General features: G+C 46.3%; 1 protein-coding gene and 1 long non-coding RNA gene across 7 annotated transcripts in view; one reads left to right on the top strand and one right to left on the bottom strand.

Annotated features, from left to right (window-relative positions):
* LOC143787560 (uncharacterized) overlaps window positions 1-27986 on the bottom strand; it is a 131168-nt gene that overhangs the window by 95067 nt on the left and 8115 nt on the right. For all 4 annotated transcript variants that reach the window (XR_013218396.1, XR_013218398.1, XR_013218399.1 and 1 more), the window contains exons 2-3: window positions 23594-23669; window positions 355-548 (exon numbers count right to left, since the gene is read on the bottom strand). This is a non-coding gene — a long non-coding RNA (uncharacterized LOC143787560). The remainder of the gene's footprint in view (window positions 1-354; window positions 549-23593; window positions 23670-27986) is intronic.
* Window positions 1-27986, top strand: part of LAMB2 (laminin subunit beta 2) — a 73606-nt gene that overhangs the window by 41386 nt on the left and 4234 nt on the right. Inside the window, exons 11-28 of one of the 3 annotated variants that reach the window (XM_077276408.1) lie at window positions 361-540; window positions 2104-2216; window positions 5932-6011; window positions 6583-6718; window positions 6843-7001; window positions 8516-8643; window positions 9037-9157; window positions 15813-16005; window positions 17462-17605; window positions 17689-17920; window positions 18637-18800; window positions 19949-19978; window positions 21307-21372; window positions 23600-23824; window positions 24143-24360; window positions 25148-25244; window positions 26033-26405; window positions 27708-27892. In XM_077276408.1, coding sequence (XP_077132523.1) covers window positions 361-540; window positions 2104-2216; window positions 5932-6011; window positions 6583-6718; window positions 6843-7001; window positions 8516-8643; window positions 9037-9157; window positions 15813-16005; window positions 17462-17605; window positions 17689-17920; window positions 18637-18800; window positions 19949-19978; window positions 21307-21372; window positions 23600-23824; window positions 24143-24360; window positions 25148-25244; window positions 26033-26405; window positions 27708-27892 — 2844 coding nt within the window. The remainder of the gene's footprint in view (window positions 1-360; window positions 541-2103; window positions 2217-5931; window positions 6012-6582; window positions 6719-6842; window positions 7002-8515; window positions 8644-9036; window positions 9158-15812; window positions 16006-17461; window positions 17606-17688; window positions 17921-18636; window positions 18801-19948; window positions 19979-21306; window positions 21373-23599; window positions 23825-24142; window positions 24361-25147; window positions 25245-26032; window positions 26406-27707; window positions 27893-27986) is intronic. The other 2 variants (XM_077276409.1, XM_077276411.1) reach the window with 2 other exon arrangements.

Genomic DNA, 27986 nt, shown 5'->3' on the forward strand with positions numbered 1-27986 from the left:
GTAATCGCTGTGACTGCAGGGTCAGACTACACACAGTGTCTGCTTGTAGTCTGTAGCCATGGAGACACATAGGTGATTATAGGAGCTGCATACACAAAACGGTGAGAGTGTTTCTTTAAGCGAGACTATTTGCAAAGTTGCATTATTTTGATGGATGTGCAATGGTTGCAAAAGTTTACATCCCCTTTAAACTAACGATCCAGTGTAGTGCAGATGTAGCAGAGCTGATCTCAGCGAGGTTATCATAGGCATGAAATGAACAGTTCAATGACAGATTTAGCCGGACGAGCGCCTCTCCCCCCTGTGTATCACTGCCACCCTCCCAATGTAATGTCGGCCTCGGCCATTATGTACCTGCAGCCTGTGACTGTGACCCGGACGGCTCTCTACACGGAGGACTCTGCGATTCTCAGGATGACCCCTCTCTGGGGCTCATCACCGGACAGTGCCGCTGCAAAGACTTTGTGGAAGGTCCTAGATGTGATCGCTGCAAATCAGGGTTTTATGGACTCAATGCCGACATCGTCCAAGGATGTAAAAGTGAGAATCTGAAAAAAAAGTCAAATTATGAATATAAAGACATTAATTCTGTTGGATTTCATTGACCATAAATACACAAAAAAAAGGGGTGCCTAAATAATATCACCGCGCAAAGTCTATATAATACCGCCATAAAGAACTCAAATAATACCAATATACCGTGTCTTAAATATTCCACCATAATCCATACAGTTCCTAAATAATATCACCATACAGGTTCCATATTATACCATCGAACAGAGCCTAATACCACAAGGGTTAAAAAATTACCACCAGTGTGTAACTATCATACAATGCCTAAATAATACCACCAAATGGTGCTCAAAAAATACCCTGATACTATTCATATGTATCTAAATGACACCACTATATAGTGCATAAATATTACTATACAGTGACGAATACTAGCAAATCTCAGGATACATTTTATTATCTCTGGATTTGACTCTGCCCTGCTGAGGCTTGTACCCATCCATGTAGGATTTCATATAGTGCTGCTCCCCCTCTTATCTTTCTGGCTACAGGGTGTTTAAGAACACACTACCTAAATTATACCACCACAGTGCCTAAATTATACCGCCATATAGTGCCTAAATTATACCACCACACAGTGCCTAAATTATACCGCCATAGAGTGCCTAAATTATACCACCACACAGTGCCTATATTATACCGTCATAGAGTGCCTAAATTATACCACCACAGTGCCTAAATTATACCGCCATATAGTGCCTAAATTATACCACCACACAGTGCCTAAATTATACCGCCATAGAGTGCCTAAATTATACCACCACACAGTGCCTAAATTATACCGCCATATAGTGCCTAAATTATACCACCATACAGTGCCTAAATAATACCGCCTTACAGTGCCTAAATTATACCACCACAGTGCCTAAATTATACCGCCATATAGTGCCTAAATTATACCACCACACAGTGCCTAAATTATACCGCCATAGAGTGCCTAAATTATACCACCACACAGTGCCTAAATTATACCGCCATATAGTGCCTAAATTATACCACCATACAGTGCCTAAATTATACCGCCTTACAGTGCCTAAATTATACCACCACACAGTGCCTAAATTATACTGCCATATAGTGCCTAAATAATACCGCCATACAGTGCCTAAATTATACTGCCATATAGTGCCTAAAAGATACCACCACACAGTGCCTAAATTATACCACCACACAGTGCCTAAATTATACTACCATACAGTGCCTAAATTATACCGCCATACAGTGCCTAAATAATACCGCCTTACAGTGCCTAAATTATACCACCACACAGTGCCTAAATTATACCCGCATACAGCTCTGTAATAATACCCTCACACAGTGCTCATCCTGATGATGACGGCAGATCCCAGTACATCATGGAGGCCTCCAGCCATGTGTCCCTTGTGCTTTCCTTGTAATCCCGTCCTACTAGTACACATTTATGGCCATCGCACCCCTGTAATGTTCCCTGCTCCGGGGACCGATCAGGCCCATCTAATATTGATCATTGATACAAGTAAGCAGTAACCAGAGCGGGTGATGTTTTCCTAGGGTGCCAGTGTGACCCCAGGGGCACCATCTCCGATGGCTCCCACTGTGACCGCACCAGCGGGGACTGCTTCTGTAAGCGCTTTGTAACTGGAGGAACCTGTAACCAGTGTCTGGTAAGTAATGATGGAACCAGTGCAGACTGGTGAGGGGTAACGCTCGCTGCCCCAAAACCTTATAGTTCTTGCCTCTTTCCTGTACAAAGTGTTTATTCTGAAATAGGGTGGTCCGCCGATCCGGTGTATAATAATCTGGTACAGTCCTTTCCCTTTCATACAAGCATCATACAAGCCGCCGCAGGAAATAACATTTCCCAATGTGTGCGGCTCATATCCTCCGATACATTCCAGCCGGCAGCTGCCAGTAACTGGATCCCCCGCGAGCAGGAACGTCCATGGCAATGTGCTGATGGAATCCCCCCGTCCACCCCGATCGCAGATCAGAGTATAATAATCATAATGAGGCACATTCACCACTCGGGACTCTAAAAAAAGCTGGGGGGCTGGCTTAATAAATGGAGACAGGTCAACCTGGGGTAGATGGAGGATGTAAGATCCAATACCAAAATTAGGGCACCTTCTTTGTAGATGGATGATGCCCACCTGTCGTTACCGTTCTTTATGCCCATCTGAAAAACAATGCTGGCTGGGATGGCGGAGGAGGTGGATTAAGGTTTCTTATCTTTATAAGAAGGGGAGTTTAGGGACACCTAAAATGGGCCCGAGTAGCATCTCGTGGCTGCAGATCTGCCCTGAAAGGATGTACAGGAACTTGATCAATCACCGTTTTGAAAGCCAAAAGGAGAAAATATAAGGACCATCTATGATAAGGTCCACCTATGGCAAGAACCATCCATAATAAGGACCATCTATGGTAATGTCTGCCTATGGTAAGAACCATCTATGGAAAGATCCACCCATGGTAAAGATAATTTATCGTTAGGTCCACCTATAATAAGAACCATCTATGGTAAGGTCCACCTATAATAACAACCATCTATGGTAAGGTCTACCCATGGTAAAGACCATTTATAGTAAGGTCTACCTATAATAAGAACCATCCATAATAAGGACAATCTATGGTAACGTCTACCTATGGTAAGAACCATCTATGGAAAGATCCACCCATGGTAAAGATAATTTATCGTAAGGTCCACCTATAATAAGAACCATCTATGGTAAGGTCCACCTATAATAACAACCATCTATGGCAAGGTCTACCCATGGTAAAGACCATTTATAGTAAGGTCTACCTATAATAAGAACCATCCATAATAAGGACAATCTATGGTAACGTCTACCTATGGTAAGAACCATCTATGGAAAGATCCACCTATGGTAAAGACAATTTATAGTAAGGTCCACCTATAATAACAACCATCTTTGGTAAGGTCCACCCATGATAAGACCACCTATGATGCAAACCATCTATGATAAGGCCCTCCTATGATAAGGACCACCCATGATAAGGACAACCTATGATAAGAACAATCTATAAGGTCTACCTATGGTAAGGACTAGTGATGAGCGAGTGTACTCGTTGCTCGGGTTTTCCAGAGCATGCTCGGGTGACCTCCGAGTATTTGTTAGTGCTCAGAGATTTAGTTTTCATCACCTCAGCTGAATGATTTACAGCTAGTAGCCAGCTTGATTACATGTCGGGATTCCCTAGCAACCAGGCAACCCCCACATGTACTCAGGCTGGGTAGTAGCTGTAAATCATTCAGCTGAGGTGATGAAAACTAAATCTCCAAACACTAACAAATACTCAGAGGTCACCCGAGCGTGCTCAGGAAAACCCGAGCAACGAGTATACTCGCTCATCACTGGTAAAGACCACTCATAATAAGGAGCACCTATGATAAGGACCGTCCATGATATGGACAACCTATGATAAGAACCATCTATAAGGTCCACGTATGATTAGGACCACCCATGATAAGGACAACCTATGATAAGGTCCACCTATGGTATGGACCACCCATAATAAGGACCACCTATGATAAGAACCACCTATGGTTAGGACCACCCATACAGTTAGGTCCATATATATTTGGACAGAGACAACATTTTTCTAGTTTTGGTTATAGACATTACCACAATGAATTTTAAACAAAACAATTCAGATGCAGTTGAAGTTCAGACTTTCAGCTTTCATTTGAGGGCATCCACATTAAAATTGGATGAAGGGTTTAGGAGTTTCTGCTCCTTAACATGTGCCACCCGGTTTTTAAAGGGACCAAAAGTAATTGGACAGATTCAATAATTGTAAATAAAATGTTCATTTCTAGTACTTGGTTGAAAACCCTTTGTTGGCAATGGCTGCCTGAAGTCTTGAACTCATGGACATCACCAGACGCTGTGTTTCCTCCCTTTTGATGCTCTGCCAGGCCTTCACTGCGGTGGTTTTCAGTTGCTGTTTGTTTGTGGGCCTTTCTGTCTGAAGTTTAGTCTTTAACAAGTGAAACGCTGCTCAATTGGGTTGAGATCAGGTGACTGACTTGGCCATTCAGGAATATTCCACTTCTTTGCATTAATAAACTCCTGGGTTGCTTTGGCTTTATGTTTTGGGTCATTGTCCATCTGTAGTATGAAATGACGACCAATCAGTTTGGCTGCATTTGGCTGGATCTGAGCACACAGTATGGCGGCTCTGAAGACCTCAGAATTCATTCCTGTGTGACATCATCAATAAACACTAGTGACCCAGTGCCACTGGCAGCCATGCCTGCCCAAGCCATCACACTGCCTCCGCCGTGTTTTACAGATGATGTGGGATGCTTTGGATCATGAGCTGTACCAAGCCTTCGCCATACTTTTCTCTTTCCATCATTCTGGTAGAGGTTGATCTTGGTTTCATCTGTCCACAGAATGTTCTTCCAGAACTGTGCCGGCTTTTTTAGATGTTTTTTAGCCTTTTTATTCTTGATGCTTATGAGTGGCTTGCACCGTGCAGTGAACCCTCTGTAGTTACTTTCATGCAGTCTTCTCTTTATGGTAGATTTGGATATTGATACGCCGACCTCCTGGAGAGTGTTGGTCACTTGGTTGGCTGTTGTGAAGGGGTTTCTCTTCACCATGGAGATTATTCTGCGATCATCCACCACTGTTGTCTTCTGTGGGCGCCCAGGTCTTTTTGCATTGATGAGATCACCAGTGCTTTCTTTCTTTCTCAGGATGTACCAAACTGTAGATTTTGCCACTCCTAATATTGTAGCAATTTCTCGGATGGTTTTTCTCTGTTTTCGCAGCTTAAGGATGGCTTGTTTCACCTGCATGAAGAGCTCCTTTACCGCATGTTTACTTCACAGCAAAACCTTCCAAATGCAATCACCACACCTCAAATCAACTCCAGGCCTTTTATCTGCTCAATTGAAAATGACATAACAAAGGGATTGCCCACACCTGTCCATGAAATAGCCTTGGAGTCAATTGTCCAATTACTTTTGGTCCCTTTAAAAACAGGGTGGCACATGTTAAGGAGCTGAAACTCCTAAACCCTTCATCCAATTTTAATGTGGATACCCTCACATGAAAGCTGAAAGTCTGAACTTCAACTGCATCTGAATTGTTTTGTTTAAAATTCATTGTGGTAATGTCTATAACCAAAATTAGAAAAATGTTGTCTCTGTCCAAATATATATGGACCTAACTGTAATAAAGACTACCTATGATAAGAACCATCTATGATAAGGACCATCCATGATAAGAACAAAATATGATAAAAACTACCTATGGAAAGGTCCACCTATGTTAAGGACCACCTATGAGTTGTATGTGATAAATATTGATTTAATTTTTCCATTTTTTCCCCCATCTTTGATTTCACTAGCCGGAGTACTGGGCTCTCAGTCATGACCTCCACGGATGCCGGGCCTGTGACTGTGACGTCGGTGGAGCATGGGATAATCAGTAAGTCTGGGTGGACGAGGTGACGGATCCTACACGTTTTAGGTTTTGTCCTGTTCCACTTCCAAATGGAAAATATGGGCCATTTTATGCAAATTTGCATACTGTACATCCCGCCTTTGCAAACCCCCTTGCAGGACTACACCTGTGATTTCTGGGGTTGTGCAGGTTGTTGCACAGTTGTATGATGACCAGAGCTACGTCCTCTTCATACTCAGGATCATGGGGGTCCCAGAGGGTTCACACACACCGATCAAAAAGAACGGAAACGATTATACTGAAAAAACATCAATTTTCCTTTTAGTATCAAAATTTCTATGCCAAGTTATTAGAAGCTGAAAAGTGATTTTTTTTGTCCCTATGACAACACTTATGCTCCTGCGCGCTGGCAGATCAGTGTTCTGACAGACACCGAGTCTTATGACAGCGAGGTAATAATATGGATCCAGCACAAGAAGTGTTGTCATTGGGACGCAACCAAAGAAGTTCTCAGAAGTTCTCTGTAACTTGGCGTAGGGATAAGGTGTGACCCATCTGATAGACTTTGTTACCTCTGGTGATTTTTTTTCGGCAGCTGTGCGACTGAGACGGGTCAGTGCCGCTGCAGAACCAACATGGTGGGCCGGCAGTGCAACCTGGTCAAATCCGGGCATTACCGAATCGACTTGGACCACTACACCTATGAGGCTGAATCCGCTCTGCTCCGACAGGTAATAAGATCCCGAGAATACGATTATTGGCAACCCAAGCTGTGGTCAACTATTGCCCAACTACATCTCCCAGCATGCCCTGCCAGCAGCAGGGTGATAACTATGCTCCTCGTTTCTTCCATAGGGCTCCTCGGTGGCGGAGCGTGAACGCCCAGTGGGTCGTCCTGCCACGTGGACGGGCCCCGGATTCGCTCTGGTCCCTGAGGGTGGAGTCGTGGAGTTTCAGATCAGTAACATCCCGTACTCCGTGGAGTATGAGGCCATCATCCGGTACGAGCCGAAGGTAAAATATTCCTACACACGGGTCATAACGAGATCTCTAACGAGGCCTCCGCCTGCAATGTGCCCCTGTAATAGTGGGGTCTTCTTATGTGCCCCCCACCTCCCTACAAACCCGGGACTAGGCCAGATTGTAATCTCTGCACTCACTATAGCTACATCACTACCTATACTGATACACGCCATTAATAATACTGCCATCTTCTCATGTGGCCAATGGACCCTAGCACACCAGGACCTTGGTAAAACTGCGACTTCTGCACGCCTTATAGCTACATCTCAGGCCCTGAGATAAGATTCCTGCCTATACTTCGTGCCATTAATATGGCCATCTTCTCATGTGGTGGACAGGCCCCCTAGCACACCAGGGCCTTGGTAAAACTGCGACTTCTGCATGCCTATTGCTACATCTCAGGCCCTGATATAAGATTCCTACCTATACTTCGTGCCATTAATAATCCTGCCATCTTCTCATGTGGTGGACAGGCCCCCTAGCACACCAGGGCCTCAGTAAAACTGCGACTTCTGCACGCCTTATAGCTACATCTCAGGCCCTAATATAAGATTCCTACCTATACTTCGTGCCATTAATAATACTGCCATCTTCTCATGTGGCCAATGGACCCTAGCACACCAGGACCTTGGTAAAACTGCGACTTCTGCACGCCTTATAGCTACATCTCAGGCCCTGAGATAAGATTCCTGCCTATACTTCGTGCCATTAATATGGCCATCTTCTCATGTGGTGGACAGGCCCCCTAGCACACCAGGGCCTTGGTAAAACTGCGACTTCTGCATGCCTATTGCTACATCTCAGGCCCTGATATAAGATTCCTACCTATACTTCGTGCCATTAATAATCCTGCCATCTTCTCATGTGGTGGACAGGCCCCCTAGCACACCAGGGCCTCAGTAAAACTGCGACTTCTGCACGCCTATAGCTACATCTCAGGCCCTAATATAAGATTCCTACCTATACTTCGTGCCATTAATAATCCTGCCATCTTCTCATGTGGCGGACAGGCCCCCTAGGACATCAGGGCCTCGTTTAAACTGCGACTTCTGCACGCCTTATAGCTACATCTCAGGTCTGAAGTATGAGTGTTACTAAAACTATTACATGAAGTTAATAATAATGCCATCTTATCTGGCAAAAAAAAAACCCCAGGACACCAGGGCTGGGGCGAGACTGTGATATCTGCAGCTTGTACAGTTATATCTTTGCCCCTGATGTAGGATTTCTACCAATATCATTAATAATGCTGCCATCTCCTTATGTAACAGATGGGCCCCCTAGGACACCAGGGCCGAGGTGAGTCTGCTACCTCAGCACCCGCTATAGCGATGTCTCTGGGCCTCATGTCAGATTCCCATCAATACTGTTACACGCCCTTAATAATGCTGCAATCCACTACGGATTAGATGAATCCCACCAGGCCTATAAACCCGATATCCTGTGTATGGTGGTCCCGCCACGGAAAGGGTCTCATTCATCTGCCTTGATTCATTTATGAGCAGTTTCCTGAGAGGTGGCAACAAGTGAAGATTTCCGTGATCAGACCCGGTCCGATTCCATCCAGCAGCCGCTGCGGTAACACTATTCCTGCCGATGACGTGATGACTACTTCTCTTCCTACAACTACCAGGTGAGTTAAAAAAAACAGGTTGCCCAGAAAAACATGGCTGCTTTAATTGGGAAACAGCGCTATGGCCGAGTCAGAATCCTCAAATATAGTCATACCCATGACCAGGCCTCTTTATTAGTCTTAGACCCCCTAATTATATCCTGACGCCCTGTACTGTATCAGATCCCTGATCACTATATTAATATCCCACCACTGATTAGCCGTCTCCTGAATGAATTCAGACCCCAGATCCTCTATATTAAGGGGCTATTCCCATATCAGCCGTTCCGCCCCGGTGCAAAAAAATACTCAGTCCCCCTGTCATGGGGTCATAGGGGTGGTACATCTGCAGATTGTGTCCCCCTTACATGACAGGTGTCATAGTTCTCCGTGGGTTATGATTTACTTTTACAGACATGTGGTGTTGCCTCAGCCGGTTTGCCTGGAGCGTGGGGTCAGTTACACCGTCCGCCTTGAATTCACCCGATACAGCTCTCGGGAGAGAGTACAAGGAGCCAATATACTGATAGATTCGGTGAGTATGACTGGAGGTATATATAACCCTTTCTATAGTGAGACCCAAGGGTGAACATATCATAAAGGCGGAACTTTGAAATCCCCGGTCCCATCATTTTGCTAGAACCTGTGCAGGATGCTCCTCCCCTGAGGAACTGCACCACTACCAATAATAGACATTGGTGATTCCACTGAGTGTCCTACAAAGAGAACAGAGGGGCACACCAACACCAGACCCTTCTGTCCTAGGCAAACCTTGGAAAGCCCTGGTCTTATCACTTTGCTAGAACCTGAACAGGATGCCCCTCCCATGAGGAACTACATCACTAACACGAACAGATATTGGGGGATTCCACTAAGTGTCCTGAAAAGAGAGCAGAGAGGCAAACAAACACCAGCCCTTCTCTCCTAGGCGAAGCCTGGAAATGGTAAGCCCTGGTCCTATCACTTTGCTAGAACCTGGGCAGGATGCCCCTCCCCTGAGGAACTGCATCACTACCAAACAATAGACCTTGGAAATTCCACTGAGTGTCCTATAAAGAGAACAGAGGGGCACACAAACAACAGCCCTTTCTGTCCTAGGCAAAGCTTGGAAAGCCTTGGTCCTATCACTTAGCTACAACCTGGGCAGGATGCCCCTCCCATGAGGAACTGCATCACTAACATTAATAGATATTAGGGATTCCAATAAATGTCCTGAAAAGAGAGCAGAGGGGCAAACAAACATCAGACCGTTCTCTCCTAAGCGAAGCTTGGAAATGGTAAGCCCTGGTCCTATCACTGTGCTAGAACCTGTGCAGGATGCCCCTCCCATGAGGAACTGCATCACTAACATTAATAGATATTGGGGATTCCAATAAATGAAACCCTTCTCTCCTAGGCGAAGCCTGGAAATGGTAAGCCCTGGTCCTATCACTTTGCTAGAACCTGTGCAGGATGCCCCTTGTTATGACCCCAATGGCGAGGGTCTCAGAGAAACAAGTAAGTCTGCGACGTACAAAAATCCAGCTCATAGGGCAGTGGTAACTGGGTTGACCATATATCTACTCCTAACGCCAACACTAGCAGTAGCCGGGGAACATGCCTACGTTGGTCGCTAGATGTCTCGCGCCAGCCGGAGGACTAACTACCCCTAGAAGAGGAAAACAAAGACCTCTCTTGCCTCCAGAGAATAGACCCCAAAAGTAGGATAGTAGCCCCCCACAAATAATAACGGTGAGGTAAGAGGAAATGACAAACACAGAGATGAACTAGATTTTAGCAAAGAGAGACCCACTCACTAATAGCAGAATGTAGTAAGATAACTTATATGGTCAACAAAAACCCTATCAAAATCCACACTGGAGATTCAAGAACCCCCGAACCGTCTAACGGCCCGGGGGGAGAACACCAGCCACCCTAGAGCTTCCAGCAAGGTCAGGAAACAGATTATATACAAGCTGGACAAAAATGCAAACAAAAACAAATAGCAAAAAGCAAGAAAGCAGACTTAGCTTAATCAAACAGGAACCAGGATCAGTAGACAAGAGCACTACAGATTAGCTCTGATATCAACGTTGCCAGGCATTGAACTGAAGGTCCAGGGAGCTAATATAGCAACACCCCTGACCTAACGACCCAGGTGAGCATACAAGGGATGAATGACATACCCAGAGTCAAATCACTAGTAGCCACTAGAGGGAGCCAAAAGGTAAATTCACAACAGTACCCCCCCCTTAGTGAGGGGTCACCGAACCCTCACCAAGACCACCAGGGCGATCAGGATGAGCGGCGTGAAAGGCACAAACTAAATCGGCCGCATGCACATCAGAGGCGACCACCCAGGAATTATCCTCCTGACCATAGCCCTTCCACTTGACCAGGTACTGAAGCCTCCGCCTGGAGAGACGAGAATCTAAGATCTTCTCCACCACGTACTCCAACTCGCCCTCAACCAACACCGGAGCAGGAGGCTCAGCAGAAGGAACCACAGGCACAACGTACCGCCGCAACAAGGACCTATGAAATACGTTGTGGATGGCAAACGATACCGGAAGATCCAGGCGAAAGGATACAGGATTAATGATTTCCAATATCTTGTAAGGACCAATGAAGCGAGGCTTAAATTTGGGAGAGGAGACCTTCATAGGAACAAATCGAGAAGACAGCCATACCAAATCCCCAACGCGAAGTCGGGGACCCACACCGCGGCGGCGGTTGGCAAAACGCTGAGCCTTCTCCTGTGACAACTTCAAGTTGTCCACCACATGCCCCCAGATCCGCTGCAACCTATCCACCACGGAATCCACCCCAGGACAGTCAGAAGGCTCCACATGTCCCGAGGAAAAACGAGGATGGAAACCAGAGTTGCAGAAAAATGGCGAAACCAAGGTGGCGGAACTAGCCCGATTATTAAGGGCAAATTCAGCCAACGGCAAGAAGGTCACCCAATCATCCTGATCAGAAGAGACAAAACACCTCAAATAAGCCTCCAGAGTCTGATTAGTTCGCTCCGTTTGTCCGTTAGTCTGGGGATGGAAAGCGGATGAAAACGACAACTCAATGCCCATCCTACCACAAAAGGATCGCCAGAACCTGGAAACAAACTGGGATCCTCTGTCCGACACAATATTCTCAGGAATGCCATGCAAACGAACCACGTTCTGGAAGAACACAGGAACCAGATCAGAAGAAGAGGGCAGCTTAGGCAAAGGAACCAAATGGACCATCTTGGAGAAACGATCACATATCACCCAGATGACAGACATGCCCTGAGACACCGGAAGATCAGAAATGAAATCCATAGAGATGTGTGTCCAAAGTCTCTTCGGGACAGGCAAGGGCAAGAGCAACCCGCTGGCACGAGAGCAGCAAGGCTTAGCTCGAGCACAAGTACCACAGGACTGTACAAATGACCGCACATCCCTTGACAAGGAAGGCCACCAAAAGGACCTGGCCACCAGATCTCTGGTGCCAAAAATTCCCGGGTGCCCTGCCAACACCGAGGAATGAACCTCGGAAATGACTCTGCTGGTCCATCTAGCAGGCACAAACAATCTGTCAGGTGGACAAGAGTCAGGCCTACCAGCCTGAAATCTCTGCAACACACGTCGCAGATCTGGAGAAATAGCAGACACGATAACTCCTTCCTTAAGAATACCCACAGGTTCAGCGACTCCAGGAGCATCAGGCACAAAGCTCCTAGACAGAGCGTCGGCCTTCACATTCTTAGACCCTGGTAAATACGAGACCACAAAGTCAAAACGGGAGAAAAACAATGACCAGCGGGCCTGTCTAGGATTCAGGCGTTTAGCAGACTCGAGATACATCAGATTTTTGTGATCAGTCAAGACCACCACACGATGCTTAGCACCCTCGAGCCAATGACGCCACTCCTCAAATGCCCACTTCATGGCCAACAACTCCCGATTGCCCACATCATAATTTCGCTCTGCCGGCGAAAACTTCCTAGAGAAAAAGGCACAAGGTCTCATAGTAGAGCAACCAGGGCCTCTCTGTGACAAAACGGCCCCTGCCCCAATCTCCGAAGCATCCACCTCAACCTGAAAAGGAAGTGAGATGTCAGGCTGGCACAAAACAGGCGCCGAAGTAAACCGGCGTTTTAACTCCTGGAAAGCCTCCACGGCAGCAGGAGCCCAGTTAGCTACATCAGAGCCTTTCTTGGTCATATCCGTCAGCGGTTTAACAACGCTAGAGAAATTTGCGATAAAACGACGGTAAAAGTTAGCAAAACCCAAGAACTTCTGAAGACTCTTAACTGACGAGGGTTGAGTCCAATCATGAATAGCTCGGACCTTGACTGGATCCATCTCCACAGCAGAAGGGGAAAAAATGAACCCCAAAAAGGGAACCTTCTGTACACCAAAGAGACACTTTGAGCCTTTTACAAACAAAGAATTTTCACGCAGAATCTCAAAAACCATCCTGACCTGCTCCACATGCGAGTCCCAATCATCAGAAAAAACCAGAATATCATCCAGATAAACAATCAAAAATTTATCCAGATACTTCCGGAAAATGTCATGCATGAAGGACTGAAAAACTGAAGGTGCATTAGAGAGACCGAATGGCATCACCAAGTACTCAAAATGACCTTCGGGCGTATTGAATGCGGTTTTCCATTCATCGCCCTGCCTAATGCGCACAAGGTTGTACGCACCACGAAGGTCTATCTTGGTGAACCACTTGGCACCTTTAATCCGGGCAAACAAATCTGACAACAGCGGCAAAGGATACTGAAATTTGACAGTGATCTTATTTAAAAGCCGATAGTCAATACAAGGCCTCAAAGATCCGTCCTTTTTGGCCACAAAAAAGAATCCCGCACCAAGAGGGGAAGAAGAAGGACGGATATGCCCCTTCTCAAGAGACTCCTTGATATATGAACGCATCGCGGTATGTTCAGGTACCGACAGATTAAACAGTCTCCCCTTAGGAAACTTACTGCCAGGAATCAAATCTATTGCACAGTCACATTCCCTATGAGGAGGCAGTGCACTGGACTTAGACTCGCTGAAGACATCCTGATAATCAGACAAATACGCCGGAACTTCCGAAGGCGTAGAAGAAGCAATAGACAAGGGCAGGGAATCTCCATGAATTCCATGGCAGCCCCAACTAGACATTGACATAGCCTTCCAATCCAAGACTGGATTATGGGTCTGTAACCATGGCAAACCCAAAACAACCAAATCATGCATTTTATGCAGAACAAGAAAACGTATTACCTCCCGATGTTCGGGAGTCATGCACATGGTAACCTGTGTCCAAAACTGCGGTTTATTTTTTGCCAATGGCGTAGAATCAATACCCCTAAGAGGGATAGGATTTTCCAATGGCTCAAGAACAAATCCGCAGCGCTTGGCAAATGACAGATCCATAAGGCTCAGAGCAGCACCTGAGTCCACAAACGCCATGACAGGATATGATGACAGTGAGCAAATCAAAGTTACAGATAGAATAAATTTAGGTTGCAAATTACCAATGGCGACCGGACTAACAACCTTAGTAAGACGTTTAGAGCATGCTGAGATAACATGTGTAGAATCACCACAGTAGTAACACAAGCCATTCTGGCGTCTATGAATTTTCCGCTCATTTCTAGTCAGGATTCTATCACATTGCATCACATCAGGTGTCCGTTCAGACAACACCATGAGGGAATTAGCGGTTTTGCGCTCCCGCAACCGCCGGTCGATTTGAATAGCCAGGGCCATAGAATCATTCAGACCTGTGGGAATGGGAAAACCCACCATCACATTCTTAATGGCTTCAGAAAGGCCATTTCTAAAATTAGCAGCCAATGCACACTCGTTCCAATGGGTCAGCACGGACCATTTCCGAAATTTTTGGCAATACACTTCAGCCTCGTCCTGGCCCTGAGACATAGCCAGCAAGGCCTTTTCTGCCAGAATCTCAAGATTGGGTTCCTCATAAAGCAAACCGAGCGCCAGAAAAAACGCATCAATATCAGCCAATGCCGGATCTCCTGGCGCCAGCGAGAAGGCCCAATCCTGAGGGTCGCCCCGTAAAAAAGAAATAACAATTTTTACTTGCTGAGCGGAGTCTCCAGATGAACAGGGTTTCAGGGACAAAAACAATTTACAATTATTCCTGAAATTTCTAAATTTAAATCGGTCTCCGGAAAACGGTTCAGGAATCGGTATCATAGGTTCTGACATAGGACTTCTGAAAACATAATCTTGTATGCCCTGCACACGAGCGGCAAGCTGGTCCATGGCGAGGGTCTCAGAGAAACAAGTAAGTCTGCGACGTACAAAAATCCAGCTCATAGGGCAGTGGTAACTGGGTTGACCATATATCTACTCCTAACGCCAACACTAGCAGTAGCCGGGGAACATGCCTACGTTGGTCGCTAGATGTCTCGCGCCAGCCGGAGGACTAACTACCCCTAGAAGAGGAAAACAAAGACCTCTCTTGCCTCCAGAGAATAGACCCCAAAAGTAGGATAGTAGCCCCCCACAAATAATAACGGTGAGGTAAGAGGAAATGACAAACACAGAGATGAACTAGATTTTAGCAAAGAGAGGCCCACTCACTAATAGCAGAATGTAGTAAGATAACTTATATGGTCAACAAAAACCCTATCAAAATCCACACTGGAGATTCAAGAACCCCCGAACCGTCTAACGGCCCGGGGGGAGAACACCAGCCACCCTAGAGCTTCCAGCAAGGTCAGGAAACAGATTATATACAAGCTGGACAAAAATGCAAACAAAAACAAATAGCAAAAAGCAAGAAAGCAGACTTAGCTTAATCAAACAGGAACCAGGATCAGTAGACAAGAGCACTACAGATTAGCTCTGATATCAACGTTGCCAGGCATTGAACTGAAGGTCCAGGGAGCTAATATAGCAACACCCCTGACCTAACGACCCAGGTGAGCATACAAGGGATGAATGACATACCCAGAGTCAAATCACTAGTAGCCACTAGAGGGAGCCAAAAGGTAAATTCACAACAGCCCCTCCCCTGAGGAACGGCATCACTAAGATTCCTGAAAACTGAACAGAGGGGCAAACAAACACCAAACCATTTTGTCCTAGGTGGAAAATCCCAGCATTATGAGGAGGGAGCTCAATGCTTTGGGATCCCTTCTTCTATATATGCCAGTGAGTGTGACGGTCTTTGTCATATTGATCTTTTGTCCCTAGTTGGTTCTTGTTCCCCGTTACTCCTCTCTGGAGATGTTTATTGGTGGGGACCCGACTTCCATTCAACGTAAGGATGCTTTTGAGAGATTCCGTTGCCACAGTACCAGCAGCAGCGTCATAAAATCAGCAACCAACGAGGTTTGCTCCAAACTGATCACCAGCATGTCGGCCGTTCTCCATGATGGAGCCTTGGGTGAGTAACAGCAGCGACAAACAGACGGCTCTCCACTGCTGCGCTTTTGCTCCTGGACTAAGACTCTCACTGCCCCCTAGTGGTAGGAAATAAAGTGGTGTAACACCAATGTAGTTTGCTACATTTAACAACTGTCTGCAAAACCCCTATAAATACAGACAGACTCTGTCCAATTCCCATTGGAGCCATTTTTGTTTTTTTACGCTTTTATTTCTTTTTCTTTTTCCATAACGCTCCCATTTCTCTGTCTACTGCTTTTTATATACTTTTTTATTTTCACTAGGGGAACTAAAACCTGTGATTGTTTGATCGCTTGTACTATACACTGTGATACTTTATATTGTAGTGACCAACCCATTGGCATCAGGTTCTTGGGGCGGGGGATGAAAGCACCCAAATGGACCACTATGCAGCTTAGAATAATTTCCATGCCAGTCTCACACTCTCACAGCGGCTTCTAAATGATTAAACAGCAGTGATCAGAGCTAACTCAAGTCGCTATGCTGGAGGCAGGTGTTGGATGTACGACTCATCCGGCACCCGTCCTGTACGGCACAGCCGGCGCCAGCCCCGTACCACACAGCCGGCACCCGCCCCGTACCACACAGCCGGCACCCGCTCTGTGCGACAGCAGGCACCCAACCTGTACTACACAGCCGGCGCGCCAGCCCCGTACCACACAGCCCGACCCACCCCGTGCCATACAGCCGGCACCCGCCCTTCACAACACAGCCGGCACCCGTCCTTCATGACACAGCCAGCACCCGCCCCGTACCACACAGCCGGCACTCACCCTGTGCGACACAGCAGGCACCCGCCGTGTACGAGACAGCCAGTGCCCGTCCTGTACTACACAGCCGGCACCCGCCCTGTACGAGACAGCCGGTGCCAGCCCCGTACCACACAGCCGGCACCCGCCCTTCACGACACAACCGACACCTGCCCTGTGTGACACAGCAGGCGCCCGCCCTGTACAACACAGCCGGCGCCAGCCCCATACCACACAGCCGGCACCCGCCCCGCACGACACAGCCAGCACCCGCCCTTCACGACACAGCCGGCACCCGCCCTTCACGACACAGCCGACACCCGCCCTGTGCGACACTGCCAGCACCCGCCCTGTGCGACACTGCCAGCACCCGTCCTGTACTACACAGCCGGTACCCGCTCTGTACGACACAGCCGGCACCCGCCGTGTACGACACAGCCGGCACCCGCCCTGTACAACACAGCCGGCACCCACCCTGTAAGGCGCATAGTAAAGAGGGAGTTCCCTTCTTTTGTCTAACTGCTTTCAAGCATTGACCGCAGCATCTAAGGGGAATGGATTTATCTCCAATCCTGGAGACGTGGTGTAATACCAGATGCGACCCGTGGGCAGGTGTGGCGCTGTTTCTGGAAGACAGAAGCCATTTTTTTGTTATCTGTTACTAAATATTCATACTCCCTTCTCCAGCCTGCAACTGTGACCCTCAAGGATCGCTAAGTTCAGAATGTGACCCCCATGGCGGACAATGCAGGTGTAAACCCAATGTAATCGGACGCCGCTGTGACCGATGCGCCCCTGGGACTCATGGATTCGGACCGTCAGGCTGCAAAAGTAATCATCCCTAACCGAGGGAGCAAATACTGCGCTACGTGTCTGTGCTGCACGTTATGTGACGTCTTTCTCATACGCCGCAGGCTGCGACTGTCACCCGGAGGGATCCAGCCACAACTTCTGTGATCAGTATAACGGGCAGTGTCCTTGCCGGACTGGGGCCTACGGGCCAAAGTGCGACCGATGCCAACCGGGTCACTGGGGCTTCCCTAACTGCAGGAAATGCCTGTGTAACGGCCATTCAGAGGAGTGCGACCAGAAGACGGGGGCCTGCCTGAACTGCCGGGACAGCACCACCGGAGACCGGTGCCAGAGGTGAGCTATATATATATATATACTGTATATATATATATATATATATTGTATAAAAGGAGAAACAGGAGCCTAGAGTACAAATGTACAAAAATACTTTATTAATGAAATACAGATGTAGGACATGAGACTAAGCAAAAGAATAAGGATATCACGACAACAAATGGAGGGGAACAACAAGGATGGACAACTCAACCCGTCCGCCCCCCAGCCCTAGATACAACCAATGTAGATAGGTATGCATAAAAGATGACAAATGGTAGGTGCCAATATAGCACGTGGTGCTAGGAGGATGGAAAGTACAAGACACGTATTGCAAAGGGCTGCTGGGTGGCTATACATAGCAAACAGTCTCAGGGCCAGTGCCCAGTATATTTATATATAGACCCGCCACACAGCAACAATAGAAAGAGGTGCCATGCTTACCACGGTAAAGGGAAGAGGACAGGAGAGGGTCCCACCGGTGGAGGAGCCCCAACGCACGTTTCGCAGCGCTCGAACGCTGCTTTTTCAAGGGGATGACATCCCGGATTTGACTTATTATGTTTTCGGTTTCTTTGATATTATATATATATATATATATATATATATATATATATATATATATATATATATATATATATATTTTTTTTTTTATATGACGGAATAACAGAGGAATGGAACAATGCAGGCCTAAAAAGTCCATAATTCCAGGTATCTTCGTGTCTCTTTCCTTCCAGGTGCTCAGGTGGCTTCTTTGGAAATCCTGTGCTAGGATCGGGAGATCACTGCCGGCCATGCCCGTGCCCAGAAGGTCCCAATAGTGGGAGACACTTTGCAGTATCCTGTCATCAAGACCCCCGATCACGACAGGTCATCTGTAACTGTAACCAAGGCTACACAGGTGAGTCCCCCCATCACGGGGCGGTCCAGGTGGACGGGCGATAGGCAAGAGGCCCCCATTACAACCACGCTGACAGCCCTCGAAGTCGGCATGACCCATGGATGCCCAATTCACCCAAACTGGGGGACATGCCCAGCGCCCTCTAGGACCACCATAGACTAAAATGAACACTCAAATCACCAGGTATTTTGCTGTGTATGCTGGTATTATTTGGGAATTCTAGGGCAGAATAATGTAAGCTCTGTAGTAATATATTATTTGGGCACTATACGGCGGAACTACGTGGGAAGTATATGGCAGCATTACATGGATGTGGTATAGCAGTATTATTTAGGCACTGCAAGTTGTTATTATTTGAGATTGAGAACTATGTGTCAGTAAAATGTGAGCTCTGTAGTGATTGATATACTATTTGGACGCTATATGGTTGAATAAAGTGGACAATATATGGCAGTATTAAATGAACAATTTATAGGAGTATTATCTAGTTAGGCACTGTATGTTGGTATTATATGAGAACTATATGGCAGCAAAATGCGAGTTATTTAGTGATTAATATATTGTTTGGGCACTATATGATGGTATCATGGGCTGTATATTGCAATATTACGGTACATGTAAACTCTGTAGGAATATTATTTAGACACTATGTTGGAATTATTTGGGGAACTACATGTCAGTAAAATATGAGCTGTTTAGTAATATATTGTTAGGGCACTGGTCAGTGGTATTATGAGGGCTGCATATGGCAGTATTACATGGACACTGTATAGGAGTATTATTTAGGCAGTATTATTTTATATATGTTGATTCTGAAGTTAAAATAATCATGGTCTAAAGATGATGATCAGAGAGGGGGTGGATCCTATTTTTGTTGCACAGGGCCCCAGAAGGAAAGTCAAGGACATTTTAATGTCTTGGGGGGAATGTAAGACGCCTCCAGGCTCCTATCCGGTACAGTATAATTGTCCGCCATCGATGTTTGTCATATGACCGATCCGGTTCGCCGTCATTTCTGGAAATGTGAACAGAGCTTTACAAGGCTTCTCCTATCGCTGTCAATGAACTAATGCCCCTCCGAGCGTGTTCTGCGGGATTTATCATCTGTGGGCGTACTGTGCAGTATTTCTTATCATTTCTCTTCTCAGGACTGGTAAAGAGGTCAGGAGGGGCCCGGCGTGAGTAAATGGCTTCCCTGCCTTGTCACCCACCCCGATGCATGGCTTTCCTTTACACCTGCTGGGGGGGAGACAGTGGTCTCTGCTACAAGCACAGATAGTCGATCGTGCACCTAATTAGATCCCTTACCCTTGGTAGATCTATGTAGGGTCCAAAGCTAAAAAACCAATAGGGCTGCCAACCCCTGGTGTGGGGGGGTCTGCATTGACCATACCAACCCATTGCAAATATTAACCGAAACCCGGCAGCTATGGGATCCAGCAATGGTCCTACTACAGGAACCCAAGCCACAGTAACGGGGGATTTTGGTGGGCCGTGTAGTTGAGATCCTTGGGCAGGTGACACCATTTCACACACTGCTTGGTATAACACAACCTGCTTCTTCATCTGGAGTTATCCATTCACTAAATAGTCATCGCTGTGCAGTAACCGCTGTACTAAAGCTTTACAGTCACACGTCACAAATACCTAATCCATGCGGGTTTTCCTCAAGAGGTCGAATAGTGTCCGAAAACACCAGGTCACCTATTGCGACTTGTGGATCCTGTATAAAGAGGTTTTATCAGTTATGGTCTTCCTATCTCTAATGATAATGAGACTGCTGGAAAGTCTTCTGTACAGGAATTATGAGTCTAATATTAGGCCTAGCGGCCTGTGTGAGAATTGCACAATTTCTGATACATAAGATAGTGATATGGAAAAAAAAATAAAAAAAAAAGTCAACATTTATTAGAGTATAAATTTTATAGAAAAATCTGGAATAAATAGCTCATTTTTTGATGACACGTCCTACAGTTGCCCTATTGACGCTAATTTAGCAATGGTTGTGGTGCCCAATAATGAACATGGACAATTGGTCCACATGTAATAATGACCTCCTGGTGGCTAAAGTCAGGTGGCTGCAATAAGACCCTTGGACAGAAGAGACTGAGCCCCGGTCGGTCCTATCCCCTTTGCTACAAGATGTCGGCATGGACTACAAACAAACATTGAAATTCATCTTAATAGTTATAAACAGAAGCCAAAAAAATGAGAGGAGAGAGCAGGGACTGTGCAATTGTAAGAAGCCCGAGTGACTTACTAATCCATCTACGAGAAGAAGCATTCCCGGCTGATGTACGGAGCGTCGCTCGTCACATTACGCGCCCACAATCACATTTGGCTGAACGGTTCACACTTCTGATCTTTTCACGCCACGGATCACAGTTTGGCTGAGGACCATACACATTTCACCGATTATATATCCCACCGATTCTGGCTGAACTACATCACGCGCCTCCGGCTACATCATAAAATCACTGTCACCTGAGACGTGTTTTATTCCTAGTACCTACTGGACCCAAATGCTGCCAGAATAGGCCAATATGCAGACGGGTCCTGTGGACCATAAGAGGTACATATCAGGGGTCCTGGGGAATGTCCAAAAGATGATATTACTGCTCCAATATCTCTCATGGCTGCCTAGGCCGTATTATGCCCACCGGTGATGCCCATCAGCACAGTTATGAGGCTTGAGTCACATTTTGCACAATTTACAGAAAGCTATTTTTTGGGGGGGGGGGTACGAAGAGTGATACTTCCGTATATTATTGGGAATAGTATTGTACTGGCCTTATTCTTATCCAGCCCCATTAGCCGTGCGCCCACAGTTGTGACGAACCTGTTAGTATCTAGAAATGGATGTCGTCTATATACCATCACCATACTGATCTGTAGGACCGGGACACTAGAAGGTTTGAGATGGGTGGAAGTAAGTGTTTTGGGCTAGTTGTCCCAGGATTTGTGCCCCCTTGGACAAGGATCTCACTCCAGGTCACATACACTGGATATTCTCAAGGGTTTGTATCTCAAGATCTCCCGAGTAGAGCTGCCTGGTGATGATGACATGGCCAAGAAATGAGGACACAGGTGGTGGTGAATTTTAGGAATGTCCATGGGGTGAAGCTTGACCCTTTAACCCCCATCTCACAGGCCACTGCCTATATGTTCGGCCAAAACACTGGGGTGGTATTACCATTCTACCATTTTTGCTGAGGGAGATGAAAATTAATCTCGCTGACAGAGTCTCAGTTAACTAATTTTGTGGCCAGCAATAAACAGTGCAACATGGAGGCTACTATCACGCTGTGACGGTCTTTAATAATGGACTGTTCCTGGAGCTGGGACCCTGACTATTCCTGTCCTGGGGGTACTCTTGAAGGTAGAGAAGCCTGAGTCTCCGACCTTACTATGCTCCTGATCTGTCTCCTCCCGCACGCCATGAGGCATGGGACAGACATGAAAGGTAAACCAAACACAAAGACAAAACAGGGATAAAAGACAACCTATTATACAAAAGCATTAACCAATAACAGGGAGGAGGATAGGGACAGGGAGGGATAAACTAAACAGGAACAGGGACCAGGAGATAAACACACACGTACAACAGCAAATTACAGAACACCACAACTCCAACTCAACTCCAACTACTCAGCTTTAGCACTCAGCACAGGAAGATGCATCTTTCACCGGCAAGAAATAAATGCCCAAAGCCAGTATATAGAGAGGGATTAAATGATGAGCAGCTGCAGCTGAAAACAACCAGGCTGTACGGCCTCAGCCAGAATGGAAAGAGTCCTTTCCCTCTCAGCACTGAAGGAAAGGAAATCGATTTAAAATAGGACATAAATCACATCATCTCTAAAGAGGACAGCGGCTCATCATCCGTTGTGACTTTCTAACACCAGGTCTTCCAGGGGGACGTGACACTCCCATGACAGCTATAGAAGGGAAACGGTGCAAAGTTTTTAAAAAAATCTCAATGGTACAAATGATTTATTTTTTTTTATCCCAAAATACATGCATTTATAAAAAATTATTTAGTATGTATTTTATGAACCGAGTCCAGAAAATACATGATCATGAAATACGGCCTAATTGCGCATCATCTTGCTGTGGCAACTTCCTCCTCCTGTACCAATCTGAGCTAAATGTCAGAGGGGCTGGAGAGCGCCATCACTCTTGGTGAAGCTTAGCGGGACTGAATGGTAAATCAGAGACGGGCACCGCCAAAGCAAAATGCCCGACAGCACCTGTGATGGGTGCCCAGTAGTGATCAGCGAACGTGTTCAGATAAGGTGTTATCTGAGCATGCTCGGGCGCTAACCGAGTGTCTTCCGCGTGCTCAAAAAATATGTTTGAGTCCCCGCAGCTTCATGTCTCGCGGCTGTTTGTAAGCTGCAACACATGCAGGCGTTGAGACTCAAACATATTATTCGGTTACCACCAGAGCATGCCTAGCCCATATAACAAGGATTTTTTAGCACCTTGGCAGGGGCCCTCACATATGCTGTGCGCCAATTTTGGTCACGTGACATGAAAATCGCGCCGTCACATTACAACATCACATTTAATGATGTCAACAAGGTTGCGCTGCGGAACGGACTGTGGCCAAAAATCCAAACTTGATGGAACGTTAATCATCGGCCCCTGAGTACTACGAGACGTAAAATCCCCAAAACTCCCAAGCAGTCAAAACGCCATCCAGTTGTACAAGTTTAATGGTTGCGAGCCTGCAGCCCTGGAGTTACATGCCCCGCTTTGCCTCCGTACTGTCAGTAACATGAAGTTCTCACCTTCAGGTTCTCGATGTGAGGAGTGCGCTCCCGGCTTCTACGGGAATCCCTTTCAGGTTGGCGGACGCTGCCTTCCCTGCCAGTGCAACAACAACATTGATATGTCAGACGTTGGCTCCTGCGACCGCCGCAGTGGACAGTGCCTCAAGTGCAAGTATAATACAGAGGGGAGGTTCTGCGAGCAGTGCCGGGTCGGTTATTACGGAGACGCCTCGAGACGCAACTGTAACAGTGAGTGACAAAGATTTAGAAAATATATGTCTCCTCCGGACATCACAAATCTAATCAAAATTTGATTGATCCAAATTCTCCACCGTTGAAAGATAGGAGGTCGTCTGCCTGCAGCCACCACTAGAGGGAGCTCAGGAGATGACTGCATACAGATTTATTATTAAAGTCAATGTATCAACAGTATGCAGCAAGCTCCTGAGCTCCCCCCAGTGGTGGCTGCAGGCAGAGAGAATTGCATCTTGTGATGTTTTTGCTTCAGTCTCTGTATAAAGACATTATAACATCCTGACTGTATTTATTCTCCGTTATCTGTTACAGAGTGTGTATGTAATAACTTGGGGACGGACCCCAGCCAGTGCACCTCCAGGAATGATTGCATGTGTGACAGGAAAAGCGGGCAGTGCCAGTGTCTTCCTAACGTCAAGGGTCAAAGCTGCGATCGCTGTAGCCCCAACTTTTGGAACCTGGCAAGTGGAAAGGGGTGCGTCCCTTGCAACTGTGACCCCCACAACTCTTTTAGCCTGAGTTGCAATGAGGTGAGTCGAATGGAAGAAATTATACGATTCCCAAATTACTGCACTTTGGACAACTTTCCATGGAAAGTGATTGCAAAGGCCGGGATCTCTACCGATCAGATCTACAGGATTAGAAGAAAAATGTCTTGAGTTCCTCTAGAAACAGCGCCACATCGGACCATAGGTGGTGTCAGGTATTGCAGCTCAGCTCTATCAAAGGGGTTGTCCACAACTGGACCATCACTTATAAGTGAAATAATCAACACTCCCCTCCCGGACTAGCTCTGCTCCTCCATTCCTAGTGATGGTCTTCTGGCGTCAACATCAGTCGGGGGGGCATCATGTCAACACTGCAGCCAATCAAGGGCTGCTGATCGACTGCAGCATTCACAATTTATCCAAGTGGAACAAATAGGTTCAGGCAATATGTTAACTGATTAGAGGACACTGATCGGCTGCAGCGCTCATGTGGCGCCCCAGCTGGATGCCGGGAGACCTGCCTGGGAGATACAGGTGAAAATTGAAGAACAATGTCAGTAGGGAGGTAATTTTTTTTTATTATCGGCTCCCTGGTCTCATTACTAAAAGGTTCTCCAACAGTGGACAATCCCTTTATTATGAATGGGGCTGAGCTGCAATACCGCCCACAACCTGTAGACAAGAGGGGCGCTATTCTGGAAAAAAGCAAATGTGTTTTTTCCAGTGTTATAAAAAGAAATTATAATTCTGTCCATCTGATCAGTGAAAGTCCTTTGCAGACATCCCCTTTAAGAAAAAGACTGGATACATTAATATTCGTTTCCATCAGTTCACAGGACGGTGTCAGTGCAGACCGGGATTTGGAGGCTCCACATGTACTGAATGTCAGGAGAATTATTGGGGGAACCCAAGCGTCCAGTGCAGAGGTAACGCTCGCTTCCGCATATCGCACTAACCCACCAGTTTCCTGATACTTATGGGATTACACCCCATTGCCTTTAGATTGTAAGCCTCGGGGCTCATTTCACCACTTGGTTGTATTGGGTGCCATTTTTCACTTTTATGAGGCCGAGCTGCAGTACTGGGCACAGGACAGATGATGTTGCTGGATCAGTGGAAGTCTGGAAACTTGGATCCCCACCGATCACCATATAGGGGGGTCCTGTGCCCCCAAGAGGAATGAAGCAGCTGCTGCATGTGTGCTGCCATTAGCCCCATACACTCTGAAGCCATTTGAATGTTGGACTAATGACCCCCATTCTGATGACCTATGGGGGGTCCAGCGGTCAGACCCCCGCAATCTCAGTTGTCATCTGTCCTGTGGATTGGTGAGAACTTGTTATAACTGGAATACCCCTTTAAGGGCTGGCTATCAATGGACATTCTTGCAAAAGTTCTTTTCTGCCCACTCCGGAAACCCACCTCAAGTATATGAGTGACATACATATTCTCGACCATCGCTTCATACAAGCCCCTCTCTGACATGGTCACCCTGTTTGGGGTGCTTGGGATGGAGACCCTCCCTTATTTAATATTGTATCCCTTTAAGGGATTACAGGATTGGAAAAATGTGACCGGTAAACAGTGCCCCAACTGTCCACAGGTTGTATGTGGTATTGCAGCTCAACCTGCGCTGTTCCTGGAAGATGGCAGCCATGTTTTTCTAGCCCTAGAAATGCAGCGTTCACCATGTCACTCTCTATTAATTTCACAGCTTGCGACTGCGACCGTCGAGGCATTCAGTCACCGCAATGTAACCGCGCCACCGGGCACTGCACCTGCCGGCAGGGCGTATCGGGTGTGCGCTGCGATCAGTGCGCCCGGGGGTTTGCTGGACACTTCCCCGACTGCCAGCCATGTCACGAGTGCTTCGGCGACTGGGACCGAATTGTCCAGGACTTGGCGACCCAAAGCCGAGACTTGGTACGTCGGGCCAAGGACGTCCACCTGACCGGCATCGCCGGGACCTACAAGAAAAACTTTAAGGAGATTGAAGAGAAACTCTCCAGGGCGCGCAAAATCGTAAATGCTCGCAACGCCACCGTGGAGTCGGTGACCAGACTGATGAAGATCATGGACGACTTACGGTCAGTGCAACGTGATACAACTCAGAAAACCGCTTTCTCCTACTAGGCCTCAATAAAATGGCCTCTGTCGCCTATAGCAACCAATCAGAGCTCAGCTTTCATTTAATAAACTGCTGGTGCAAAATGAAAGCTGCTCTGTGATTGGTTGCTAGGGGCAACGCAAAGAATTGTAGTGACAGTGATGATAAATTTGCCGAAGTGAAATTTTTACACAAAAACAATGACATAAAAACACCACAAACCATAAAGGTTTTCGGTAGATTTATCAAAATGGTCTTTGGTCCTCTTAACAGCCAATTTCATTTTACCACAGCTGCTTAACCCCTTCCCTTCTGTGTTATACTGCCAGAGATCGGAGGTCGCCCTGAACGCTGCTGTTTAATCACTTAAATATGGCTGTCAATAGTATTTCGGCCTCCATCGGCTTTTTTACCCCCAGCAGGGAGACTATAGGTTGCCATGGCGTCCAGGGGCCTACTGAAGGGCTCTTGTTGCCGCCATTTTAGGCTTCACAAGAGATCAGTAATTTTTCCTATCTTGCGCAACACTGAGGTTTTACAGTACAGAGAAGAAACAATTCGACGATCACAGGTTCATGTCCCCTAGGGGGACTGAAAAATAAAGGTAAAAATTAATTAAAAAAATATATAGGTTTAAATCCTCAACCAGACATAAAGGAACGTAAAAAATAAAAGCAATAAACACATTTGGTACTGTCATATACCGAACAGTCTGATCTATCAAAATATAAAATTATTTAACACAAAAAAAAAAAAAAAAAAGAATTGTTTTTCGGTCACCACACTTCCCCGAAAAAAAAAAAAAAAAAAAAGATTAAAACATTGTATGTACCCAAGTGATGGAAAAATTAAAAAAAAAATAAAAAAAGTTTCAGAAAATGTTGTCACTAATCAAATTTTCTTTTTAAACAATGTTCAGAATTTTTTTTTAAACCAATAAAATAAGTAAAAAAAAATATTTTTCAGGTTTGGTATCGCCATAATCGCACTGACCTGGAGAATCATGTTGTCGGGTTATTTTTACCACACTAAAAAAATGGCAAAATAAAAAAAAAAAAAAAATGGTAAAATTGCGTTTTTTGTCACTATTTCACCACAGTTGGAATTTCATCCCGTTTTTTAGTACATTATATGGTCAAAGCCGTTCAAAACCGCAACCCGCCAAAATGTTGGCTTCTGGAAAAAAAAGGGGATGAAAAAAAAAAAAAAACGTGATTAGGAAAGGGTTAAAAAAAAAATTATATAAAGAAATATAGAGATTTATATATTCCTTTCCATTTAGGAATAAAATTAATGACTCGACCGAGACCCTCACCCAACTGGAGGGTGAACTGACCAGGGTACAGGATGAAAACTTTGATGCCAACCATGACCTGGCCGAGCTGGAGAGGGAGGTTCGGAGCCTAAACGCGACGGCCAAGGAGCGGGCTCATCAGCTGGACGTCCTGAAGAACTCCAACTTTTTAGGTATTTGCAGACTGAAATGTGTCCGCCAGACCTGGCACATGGACGCGCCGCCCCGCTTCACTTTTTCCCTTTGCGTTCTGTTCCCTAATTTCCA

The sequence above is a fragment of the Ranitomeya variabilis genome, chromosome 8 (genome assembly GCF_051348905.1).
Source record: "Ranitomeya variabilis isolate aRanVar5 chromosome 8, aRanVar5.hap1, whole genome shotgun sequence".
NCBI classification, from domain to species: Eukaryota; Metazoa; Chordata; class Amphibia; order Anura; family Dendrobatidae; genus Ranitomeya; species Ranitomeya variabilis.